At 43.8% G+C, this 12,367-nt stretch overlaps 1 protein-coding gene across 2 annotated transcripts in view; it reads left to right on the forward strand.

The window, feature by feature from the left end:
- Positions 1 to 9,053, forward strand: part of sh3gl3a (SH3-domain GRB2-like 3a) — a 44,297-nt gene extending 35,244 nt beyond the window's left edge. The window contains exons 7-11 of one of the 2 annotated variants that reach the window (XM_083759483.1): positions 248 to 351; positions 2,571 to 2,692; positions 3,839 to 3,871; positions 5,864 to 5,932; positions 7,634 to 9,053. In XM_083759483.1, coding sequence (XP_083615609.1) covers positions 248 to 351; positions 2,571 to 2,692; positions 3,839 to 3,871; positions 5,864 to 5,932; positions 7,634 to 7,839 — 534 coding nt within the window. In that variant the 3' untranslated portion in view covers positions 7,840 to 9,053. The remainder of the gene's footprint in view (positions 1 to 247; positions 352 to 2,570; positions 2,693 to 3,838; positions 3,872 to 5,863; positions 5,933 to 7,633) is intronic. The other variant, XM_083759484.1, reaches the window with a different exon arrangement.
- The last annotated feature ends 3,314 nt before the right edge of the window (positions 9,054 to 12,367 follow it).

The following is a 12,367-nucleotide window of genomic DNA, read 5'->3' on the forward strand; positions in this document are numbered from 1 at the left end:
TTCGACTGTGGTCGAAATCGTGGATTTCACAATATCGCGCCAGACTTGACATGAAATATTGAGCACCACTGATACAGAAACATACGGTTTTCAGAAAAGTTTCAGGATTTTTTTTAAATTTCGACGTTAGGCCAAATGGGTTAAAAAGAAACATCCTGCCATAGGGCACCAAATGGGTCAAATTGCACTGAGTGGGTAAAGGTACAATGCGTACATTTACTATTGACGTGTGTGGATGATCCTGCAGGTGGAGCAAGTGAGTCAGCTGTCAGCGTTGATCGATGCAGCGTTGGAGTATCACCGACAATCCTCTGAGATCCTGGATGAGCTCAGCACCAAACTACACAAGAGGTAGTTCACACGCACACGCACACACACACACACACACACACCTCAGCACCAAACTACACAAGAGGTAGTTCACACGCACACGCACACACACACACACACACACCTCAGCACCAAACTACACAAGAGGTAGTTCACACGCACACGCACACACACACACCTCAGCACCAAACTACACAAGAGGTAGTTCACACGCACACGCACACACACACACACACACACCTCAGCACCAAACTACACAAGAGGTAGTTCACACGCACACGCACACACACACACACACACACCTCAGCACCAAACTACACAAGAGGTAGTTCACACGCACACACACACACACACACACCTCAGCACCAAACTACACAAGAGGTAGTTCACACGCACACACACACACACACACACACACACACACACACACACACACACACACACACCTCAGCACCAAACTACACAAGAGGTAGTTCACACGCACACACACACACACACCTCAGCACCAAACTACACAAGAGGTAGTTCACACGCACACACACACACACACACACACACACACACACACACACCTCAGCACCAAACTACACAAGAGGTAGTTCACACACACACACACACACACACACACACACACACACACACACACCTCAGCACCAAACTACACAAGAGGTAGTTCACACGCGCACACACACACACACACACACACGAGGTAGTTCACACGCACACACACACACACACACACACACACACACACCTCAGCACCAAACTACACAAGAGGTAGTGCACGCACACACACACACACACACACACACACACACACACCTCAGCACCAAACTACACAAGAGGTAGTGCATGCGCACACACACACACACACACACACACACACACACACACACACACACACACACACACACACACACACACACACACACCTCAGCACCAAACTACACAAGAGGTAGTTTACACACACACACACACACACACACACACACGCATGCACGCATACACGCACACGCACGCACGCACACACACTTCAGCACCAAACTACACAAGAGGTTGTTTACACTATTCACTATACACTATACCATAGTGTATAGTAATACTATACCACTATACCATACTAAAACTATAGTACACACACACACACACACACACCTCAGCACCAAACTACACAAGAGGTTTGGGACACTATAGTAAACACACACCAGAGCCTATTAGAGAGAACGTTGCATCAACTCTGTTAACTTCACAAGGCCAGGTCTTCTAGAATCTAGTACATAGACTTCCACTGGCGAATAATGACAAAGCCCTGAACCGGAAGTTTACGGGATGCATTGCATGGAGTCTATGAGCGTATTTTGAGTTACATGGACCATGTGAGTCAAGTGATCGGCACTGTTTTCTGCCCCCTCATTGACACTAGAGTTCTCAAATTGTTTTCGGGCCGGGCCCTAAAACATATGCTGATTAGTCGGGTTCTGTGAAAGAATACAAATATTCGACTGATCCTAGCGGCCTAACGGTAAGGTTGTGGATGTGTTGGATGCAGCTTAAAATGAACTATACTCGGGTATCTAGTTTGGCTAGAAAATTGGCGACAGTGGCCGTTTTCAAGATGTTTCGGCCATTATCTCTGGAACGGAAGGTCCAATCTGCTCAGTTCAAAGCTTGTTGGTGATGTGTGAGAACATCACCAAGTGTATCAGAGAAGATAGCAGTAAGGAGGATGAGACTAGCTGGCCACCGCCACAGACACCAAGAACTCCCGGCCAAAAAGCTTGTACAACACATCGACCGAGAGGACGTCCCACACCTACCTATACGTGGACGTACTAAATAAAGATGCTGGTGCAGAAAGCACAAATGAGCTGGCCAGATGTATAGAGAACCTAGATGACTGGAGACGTTGATGGAGGGCTCGTCTGAGGACGACGTAGAGAGAGGGAGACAGGGCCCAGTAGGGCCCAGTTAGGGCAGGGACTTAATTTTCAGGCCCGTTGAGAACTCAAATTGACACAACTCTCTAATGGAAGGCTCTGACACATGACCAAACATCCTCATGTCCATTCATAGATATTTTATTTATGGCACTTTGTTTTCCAAACAGTGGGTTCGGAGTTGGAACCCATTTTTCTGGGTATATCCTAAGATTTTTGTATTTTTTGTTTCCTAGACTAGAACCCTGTTAAATGAAGCGTTTAACCAAATGAAATAATGGTGCTAATCCTGTGATCTCCCAGGATATCCACAGCCAGCAGCAGACCCAAGAGAGAGTTTCAACCAAAGTCCATCATGTCCAGCCTTGAAAACATCAACAGTCAACACAACGGACTGTCCTACACTTCTTCACTCAAATCAACAGGTATACAGCAGAGCTACACTCTATTTACGGGCCACTGATGTGAAATCACTCACACTCACATCACTGAGTGTACAGTTGTATAACCCATTCTGGACGGGAATCCCTTTTGGTGTTATAAGCAAATTATGTTATACTTTAGCTGTTGAAAAATAGCAGATCTACAAGCTCGAGCCTGAAAAACCGTGAAAATGTGTCGCAAATCTTTAAATATACTATATTCTGTCAGTGTGAACGTTTTTAACTCAAATCTTTGCTTCAGGGGGGGGGGGGGGGGGGGTGCCTGGAATAACATATTTTTAGATGGGGGTCCGCGACATGAAATAGTTTGAGCACCACTGACATAGAAACATAGGTTTTTCAGGATTGTTTTTGGATTTAGAAGACTTTTTCTTTTTTTGAATGGGACTCGGTCCTAAATGGGATAGGATAAGGGATAATTTGTTCACTAAGGATTTCACACAGTGCTTCTCAACCTGTGAGTTGGGCAGATCTACAAGCTCACAAGGCCTCTGAATTAATGAGCTTGTAGATTTATCTGTGGAACCGAGTCAAACTAAATGTAATGTCTCAACTCCTACGATTCCAGGTGCTTCTCAGGAGTATTTTGGGGGATCGCGGCCTGAAAATGTTGAGAACCACTGCAATTGACCTCATGCAGACCGCGGCCATCTTGCTAGTAAGGTGCTAACTAGGTGCATCTTCCCGTTGATGCATTCATCCAACACGGAATTTCTTGACAGGAAGTAGCTAATAACATGTCTACGGTGGATTTTTATGAAACAAAAACTTTACAGATTGAAAGGGGATAATTCAAGCTTTTCGTACAGCTGCGATGTTGGTGAGTTTGACGTTGTTTAATACAATCAGATGGGACTTTTCTGTTTGGATGTATGGGCTGTCTATGGGAAGTTGCACCTAGTTAGCACCTTGCTGGCAAGATGGCAGTGGTGTGCATAAGGTCAATGGACCACATCAGTTTTTCATTGTCATTCTGTTTATTTTTCTATAGACTGAAGACCAATTATCTTCGAGATCATTTAGAATTTGCATTATTGTTTCATTGTTTTTATGCTTTCTCTGTCATTTCCATCTCAGTGTTCAGTTTGCGTTCTATATTTATTTTTGTTTCCTTTCATTCCTTCCCAGATATCCAGATTAACAACACAGTCAATGGCAAAAGTAGGTATACATTTTTAACATGTAGCTGCCTGTCAGGCTCGCCTCTTAAAGGGATAGTTCAGAATGTTCACCTATTTCTACCATGTAGTGCAACTTTCATTCATTGTTGACCCCTCTATCACACAGAACAATGCTTTTTGTGTACATATCACTACGCCCAAAGAATTGTTGAACGAAAGTTGTGCTAATATTTTAGAAATAGGTCAACAATACAAATGGCGTTAGTTTTGTGAATTAACTTTTCTTTATTTTTGTATCTTTTTGTTTTTATCCCACGATTTTGTAACCCATTTTTCACCCCTGTGTCAATCATCTAATGTGATCCTGGGCTCTACACACCCTCCGCCAACCTGGGGAGAGCAACGGACTTAACTCAGTCATGCTTCCTTCATGCTTGAGTGTCCAAGTTGCTCCTTTACACCTGACAGGGGGGAGTTTCCCTGGTTGGACATAGTGTGTGGAAGGAACACGTTATTCCAACCAGTTCCTTTCCCCTCCATCAGGCGCCCCGGCTGGCCAGGGGGAGGCAGTTTAGTGAATTAACTTTTAATGCGTGACCCCAGTGACCCCAACAAAATGACCCGGAACTACTTAATATTCACCAAAACCAGAGCAGAACTCCCACCACGGGACTCACAATCAATTAATACATCTATAGAAAAAAGCTGAGATCCGGGCTCACTTAATAGTTGAAAGGAGGAAAATGTTATTAAACCGACATGTTTCGACCTATACCGGTCTTCATCAGGGTGGATGAAGACCGATTAATGAATCAATTAATACAGTTGCAACCACTACATTAATGGCAAGTATTTCATACAATTTAAGTTAAAAAATGATGAACTATACCTTTAAAGGTATATTCAGTGATTTCACTCAAAAAACCTTAGGTTTCGTTTTTGGCTGTGGGACCCAGCCTTTCGTCCAATCAGGATAGAGAGTCAAAAACGAAACCTAAGGTTTTTTGACCCCCAGGGGTTAACTGGGGACAGGGAGGAACTCCTTATATGGCCAGCACACTCTATAGTAGGGAGGATTATCACAACAAAACAAAAAAATAAGTGATATTTGAATTAAGTGAAATCACTGAATATAGCTTTAAGCTCTTATCCATCGACATACTTTAACCTAGTTAAGTGTTCTGTGCTATTATGAGCTTCTAAACCTGTGATTCTCACTTCAGTAACTAAACTAACACCAGTAAGACAGACCACCAAACCCTCTTGCCAAAAACAGCCAATCTACAAGAACACAAAGCTTGTTTAACCCATTCTGACCTGAGATCAGATTCATACGAGGTTTCCACTGGACACACACTGGTCTGATGAACCCATTCTGACCTGAGATCAGATTCTAAAAATGTCAGTCGCTCTTCGATTTTTCAAAAATAGCAGACCTACAAGCTCGTATCGCGCCACTCGGTGGCGCGATATGAGCTTGTAGATCTGCTATTTTTCAATAGCTAAAGCATAATATGATGCCAACACCAAAATGTCAAGTATAGTTATGTTCAATCTCTTTCAATGGAATCTACTATTTTTCCTTGTGACACATACTGTATCTTAGGGGGAAAGATTTACATGTTTATGACATGATAAATGTTAGGGTCTGTGAAGGAACAATGTAATTCATGGGTGCCTTGGATGAAAAGGTTATTTAAAGCCTGTAAATAAATAAATGACGAGTGTGACAGTTTGAAAAACAACTCCAGCTATAGGAAATCACTGTGCCCTTTGTTGACTTTGTGAAACACCTCTACTGCCCTTTAGTGGTCCAAGTGTGAACTGCAAATCCAAAAAGCTAATTTATTTGTGGCATTTGTGGTTGGTTACAATAATGCTTTGTGCCACAACTCATTTTTCAGCTTTGTGAAGATATTTTTTTTGCTTCAGCCTTATCTGTCTTTGTTTGCGTGCGTGCGTGTGTGCGTGTGCGTGCGTGTGTGCTGCACTCCTCATCATCAATGTGCATGTGTCATGGTGTCTGGTCCAGCCGATCACTTCACCTCTGTTCCACTAGCATGGCCTGACCCTCCTACTACCAATGGCACTGTCGTTCACCGTGAGTAACATGTAACAGCACATGCAGACAGACCCACATGTTCAGTAGTAGCCTACACACACACACACACGCACGCACGCACGCATCAGTGATGTGATCCGGTTAAAAGTAGGCATGTATTATCGTAAATAGATTCAAATCGATTCACACTGGTGACAATTTAAGTCTCAATTAGATCACAATTTGAATCGTGATGCAAACATCAGAGGGCGCGTTAAAAGAAGAGAAGAAACTACAGGATCTTTGCAAGAGAATTGATTAGAAACAATCTGCCATTTGCTACTGTATTAAAAGAGAAGGAATATACTGGATTCGTGTTAGAGAAATAATAGAACAAAATATATATGTTTTTTTTCTGGAAAGGTAAGGTAAATCTCGAACCTATAGCGTCGTGATTGTAATCGTATCGTGAGTTGAGTGAATCGTTAACATGCCTCGTTAAAAGTGAACAAAACCTTCATCCAGGGGTCATCCGTTGGCATGCTTTACCTGACCTCACCCGTTGGCATGCTTTATCTGACCTCACCCGTTGGCATGCTTTACCTGACCTCACCCGTTGGCATGCTTTATCTGACCTCACCCGTTGGCATGCTTTATCTGACCTCACCCGTTGGCATGCTTTATCTGACCTCACCCGTTGGCATGCTTTACCTGACCTCACCCATCATAGATTATACCTGAAAGATCACATCTCTGATGTGCGCTCAGAGCCGCTCACACTCATTTTTATTTGTATTTGGCTGCATTGGCTTTGCATTCATGTTGTTTGTTAGCTTCATTTACACTGTATGACCGGTTATTGCATAGAACTATATATATATATATATATTTTTACCTATTTCTTTTTTTATCCAGGTCGAATAAAGGCTTTTAATACTGCAGATGTTGTGCACACTGCTTCGTCAGCATTATTAGGTGCAGGGTCTGGGTCCTCTCTTCAGCCTCTTTCTCAGGGAGAATTCTCACACATAACTGGTTTCACATGCGCGGTCAAAAGAAATGTTGCGTGGCAGATCAAACGAAATGAAGCGCTCTTCAACGTTTCCATGCTCTGGTGTCACGTACTAGTGGTCTATTTTTCCGCGTATCCCCACGGGTTCCACAGCCCTTCGCCTCGCCTTCAGAGGAAAAAAGAAGAGAAAAACAGTAAATACGGAACTTCCCGTGGGACGGACGAATTGTCGATGGAGCCTCATAGCTGTTTCAGTTCCGCCCACGGTATGGTTCCGGTCTGCCCCCAGTGTTTTCACTGACGAAAACTAAATGGAAACTAAATAAAAACTAAGCAATGATGACTAAAATTAAGACTAAATATATTGACAATTTCGTCTACAAATAAAAACTAGACAAAAATGTTAGGAAGGGACTAGGAAGGAAGGTACTAGTGGACAAGAGATCCAGTATAAGTATATATAAGGACACAAGTCACTTTACACTTGGTAGCATGCTGAAAATAGCAGATCTACAAGCTCACAATGCATTGCGCTGCGACGCGTGTGCTTGTTTTTTTATTGTATTGGAGGCTTTGGAGCTTCCGAGTGTATGTATGTAAACCGTGCATTTAAGAAGTGACAATGAGTCAGTGAATCTGAATCTGAGACCTAACCCAAAAAAAGTGACGTGCAGTTGTCTGTCAATGCACCCCTGCTCATTCTCCTCCTCTCTCTCTCTCTCTCTCTCTCTCTCTCTCCGCCGACGCAGAGTCGACGGAGCTGCCGGACCAGCCCTGCTGCCGCTCGCTCTACGACTTCGACCCGGAGAACGAGGGCGAGCTGGGCTTCAAGGAGGGCGACGTCATCATCCTGACCAACCAGATCGACGAGAACTGGTACGAGGGCATGATCAACGGCGAGTCCGGCTTCTTCCCCATCAACTACGTGGTCATCATCGTCCCCCTGCCCCAGTGAGACAGAGTTCACCACTACTCGGTGAACTCCAACAAACCCACCAGTGCCATGTCTGGTGTCAGAGGTCGTGTGTTCTCTCCACCGTGAGCCCCATGATCAGAAATGTTGCTAATGATGACAGTATTTTTTCAATTATATTTTTTTAACTTTTGAAGCCTGATGCCGACACCCTGAAGCCATTATGAAGTGAAGTCTGTCTCCACCTCAACGCACCCTGAGACCATTTGGTCGGGCCGTGTTCCGTTTGGAATGGAAGTTATGGGGGTGAAAATGTCCAGCTCTGCTGCACCCGTATATCCTTAGATACAGTTCCACTGGTCAAACAATTCTGTCTGCTGATCCTGCTCTGAACCAAACTCCCAATCTCTCTGCCTGAGCCTTATTGCGTCTCACATCGAAAATAGACAACCTATAAGTTGTACATCGGCTACTTTTGGTGTGAGGTTTCGGCGCACAATTACATATAAATCAGGCATTACTGTAAGGGTGAATCACATCAGAAATATACACTTTAAGGCCTTTTATCTATTTTGCAGTATTACATTGCGAATCCGTTACAAAATGCATGTTATGAATTCGCTATTGGCAATGTAACCCTGAGATTGGAGTAGCCTTTTTTTTTTTCTTCTTTTTTTTGCACCCTTTAGGTATTATTTAAACTGTGATGCACGTAAAGCTGTGGTAGATTGGGATTCTGTCGCGGTTATGAGTGTTGTTAAAATGGTCGTAGCCGTGATCTAATGCGATGGGGCCATCCTTGTGCATTATCGTTCAGCCATTATTAGCAGATATAACCGAACGCGTTGGTGTTATGTCGCTAACCAAAACACATCATAGGAGTGGGTGAGTGGGTTATTTCTTTCTTTCCCATGTTCGTATATATACGGCCCCCGACACTAGGGGACGTCATATCCCAGGTCTATATAATACTCTGTCTATATAATGGTTGAGTCCCAACGGTAGCTTTTAACATTGGTCCGGTTGGTATGTCAACGCCCCACCGCTCCAGCTATGGGATTGAACATATAATCACCGTGTAAAGCAGTTGAAAGGAGGATTTTCAAACGTCCATAAATCGTAATCCAGGAGAGCTGTCCTTGGTGGACCTTCTGCCATCCAAATTTCGGATTTCATTTGTGCCTTTGTACCCCGACACTCCTGCCATGCAAAAGCTTCTGACGAAAGGTAGACGGTGTGTGCTTGTGCCATTGATACTCGAGTGTGTGTAGCGAGTGTGTGTGGGGGGTGGGAGGGTGGGCAAACTCTGACTCTTAACCCATTCTGACCTGAGATCAGATTCATACGAGGTTTCCACTGGACAACACACTGGTCTGATGAACCCATTCTGACCTGAGATCAGATTCTAAAAATGTCAGTCGTTCTTCGATTTTTCAAAAAATAGCAGACCTACAAGCTCGTAGCGCGCCACTCGGTGGCGCGCTATGAGCTTGTAGATCTGCTATTTTTCAATAGCTAAAGCATAACATGATGCTAACACCAAAATGGGTGCCCGTTCAGAATGGGTTAAAGTGAACGCGTATGGTGGCACCTGGAACTGGGATTTATGCTAACTCTTAACAGCTAGCCGCAATAAAAGAGTTAACATCGAACAATGTAGAATTTCAACGTGTTCAGACGTCCAATTTGACTGTTATTTATGTATTACGTATACATATTACAATACAGTCATCCTGATCTTCTTCCAGCAACAACTCAAGGGACGTGTTACCAAAAGGTGAAATGCTAAATTGAGTTACACTTTGTCTACCCGTTGGGTAGTACATGTGTGCATTATACTGTGAACGTCAGCATTAGACCTGGAGCTTGTCTCAAAGCTCTTAACACTGACATTCATAGATCCTAAAAAAGTAGATGTGGGCAATATTTTAAACAAATAACCACGTGGCTACTGTATAATATACAGTATACATGGCAATTGTCCTGTTTTTTGAACAGTGATTATATTGAGCTCTCAACTGTGTTTGAATTCTACATTGAATTAGGAGACCATACAGAAGACAATACAGTAGTTTTAAGTGTGTGTGTGTGTGTGTGTGTGTGTGTGTGTGTGTGTGTGTGTGTGTGTGTGTGTGTGTGTGTGTGTGTGTGTGTGTGTGTGTGTGTGTGTGTGTGTGTGTGTGTGCGTGTGTGCGTGTGTGCGTGCGTGCGTGCGTGCGTGTGCGTATGTGTGTGCGTGTGTGGTTAACTTGTCTCAAATTCTAAAACTCTTTGTGCGATCACAAACACAGGTGTTCTAATGAATCTGCACTGCACACACTTAACACTTAACTAAATACACAAGACAGATGAACTCCTATCAATTCTAGGGCTTAATTATAGATCGGACACACATTTGGATGGATACAGTAACCCCACTAGGCTAATATGGACAAAAGGAAATAAGGAATTCCGGTACTTACATCTTTACCCGGGCATCATCAGACAGCTCCATTGTTGTTTTTGTTGTCACCCGTAGCAGCTTTTTCTGTCTCTCACCGTCCGTTCAACTAAGTTTTGTTTTGGAGCCAGCTACTCCAAAAAGCATCAAACACATTTTAAGGCATGTACAGGTGACAGACACTCAAAGGAGGGATTACCACACCCCCTTCTTTAGCCAACCAATCACACAGTATGAACGATATTATCATAAGTATCACCTACATGTCTGTGACTTGTAACCTATGATACCAGGACCTCTTGTTTTTGTAAATCCCTACTTTTTTTGTAAATGCCTGCAAAATGACCTTTTGCCTGGCCTGCTGATGTGCTCTTACTGTAAGCGTTGCCTGAAACATGTATTTCTTAAAGTTGTTTTAAAGACTGTGAGAAACTGAAGCTGCTCTTCTCCTTCTCTTCTCTCTCTTTCTGTGTTTACATGGTCTGGACGTTTTGTGACATGCCGTGTGGTCTCTCATAGTTCTAGGACCACCACGCCACTGACGACGCCCACGGCGTGTCCTTTTAACACACAGGCTGCAAATGGCGCGCGTCAAAACAGCCGCCTCTATTTTCAATGGACCTATCCCACACACCGGCGGCGGCGGCGGCAGACCCCGCCGGCGCTCCGATGCGCCACTGTTCTATTTCCAGGCGTTGCCGCGTGGTGACAGTGTTTTTTTTTTTTACTACAACTGTACAAAGTTGGCAGCCGCGCGGCAGAGCACCGCGTCCTGTTTATTGGTGCTTATGGGGCGTCGTGCTGCTACGCCTGTGTGTGTTGCCCTTAAAGAAGGATCAATGCCTTGTTTAATTTAAAGGAGCATTCAGTGATTTGGAAAAAAAACCTGGTCAGCACCAAGGCCGGCCCCCACTCAATCATGATTGGAGGAAGGCCCCTCTCATCCTGATTGGATGAAGGCTGGGCCCTCTAAGGGAGGGACTCCTTATGTGGTCAGCACACTGAATTAAGTGAAATCACTGAATATACCTTTTAAAGCCGTTTTATTTTAAGTGCTTTTTGACTTATTGTCTGTAATGCACTGAAGCTTTAGATCCTACTGGACGTATGCGACACATGTTCTTTGGCTTCGTTCACTCTCTTTTGCCTGTTTCTATATTAGGGATGGGAGATCATGGGACGATGTGAAAGTCATGAAATGTGTCCCTTATTGTGGCAAAAATAATTGCGATAAACGATATTATGGCGATAAAACTTAAAAGGCCACTTTGGTTTATCCACCCCCCCCCCCCCCCATGGCATCCCTATTCTGGGCAGGAGCGTTTTGCCAAACGCAGCCGATCTACAAGCTCACACAAAGCACTGCATGCATTGTGAGCTTATAAATAGATCATAGATCTACAAGCTCACCTCACAAAGCACTGCACACATTGTGAGCTTCTAAATAGATCTACAAGCTCACCTCACAAAGCACTGCACGCACTGTGAGCTTCTAAATGCATCTACAAGCTCACACAAAGCACTGCACACATTGTGTGCTAAATAGATCTACAAGCTCACAAAGCACTGCATTGTGAGCTTCTAAATAGATCTACAAGCTCACCTCACAAAGCACTGCACGCATTGTGAGCTTCTAAATGTATCTACAAGCTCACACAAAGCACTGCACGCATTGTGTGCTAAATAGATCTACAAGCTCACAAAGCACTGCATTGTGAGCTTCTAAATAGATCTACAAGCTCACAAAGCACTGTATGCATTGTGTGCTTCTAAATAGATCTACAAGCTCACACAAAGCACTGCACACATCGTGTGCTTATAAATAGATCGGCAAATGGATTTGTGTGCAGAGTGAAACTTCAAAGTCTTCACCATTCGATCATTGTGAGCGTTATCTCGATAAAACGCTAATAGCAATTATCGTCCCATCCCTGTTCTATGTACAATATTCACCACATGGGGTTGACATGTCTCTACTGTATCAACGCTCTGTGTGTGTGTGTGTGTGTGGTAGACATAGAGTCAGCCCATGTGACCTCAGATCTACGACACGTCTACTGTACAATACCTGTACAGTAACGGAACTGTTAAATCCACAGTGTGACTTTAATACCCTGGTGTTGGGGAAGG

Source organism: Protomyctophum parallelum (assembly GCF_964188405.1).
Source record: "Protomyctophum parallelum genome assembly, chromosome: 2".
NCBI lineage: Eukaryota > Metazoa > Chordata > Actinopteri > Myctophiformes > Myctophidae > Protomyctophum > Protomyctophum parallelum.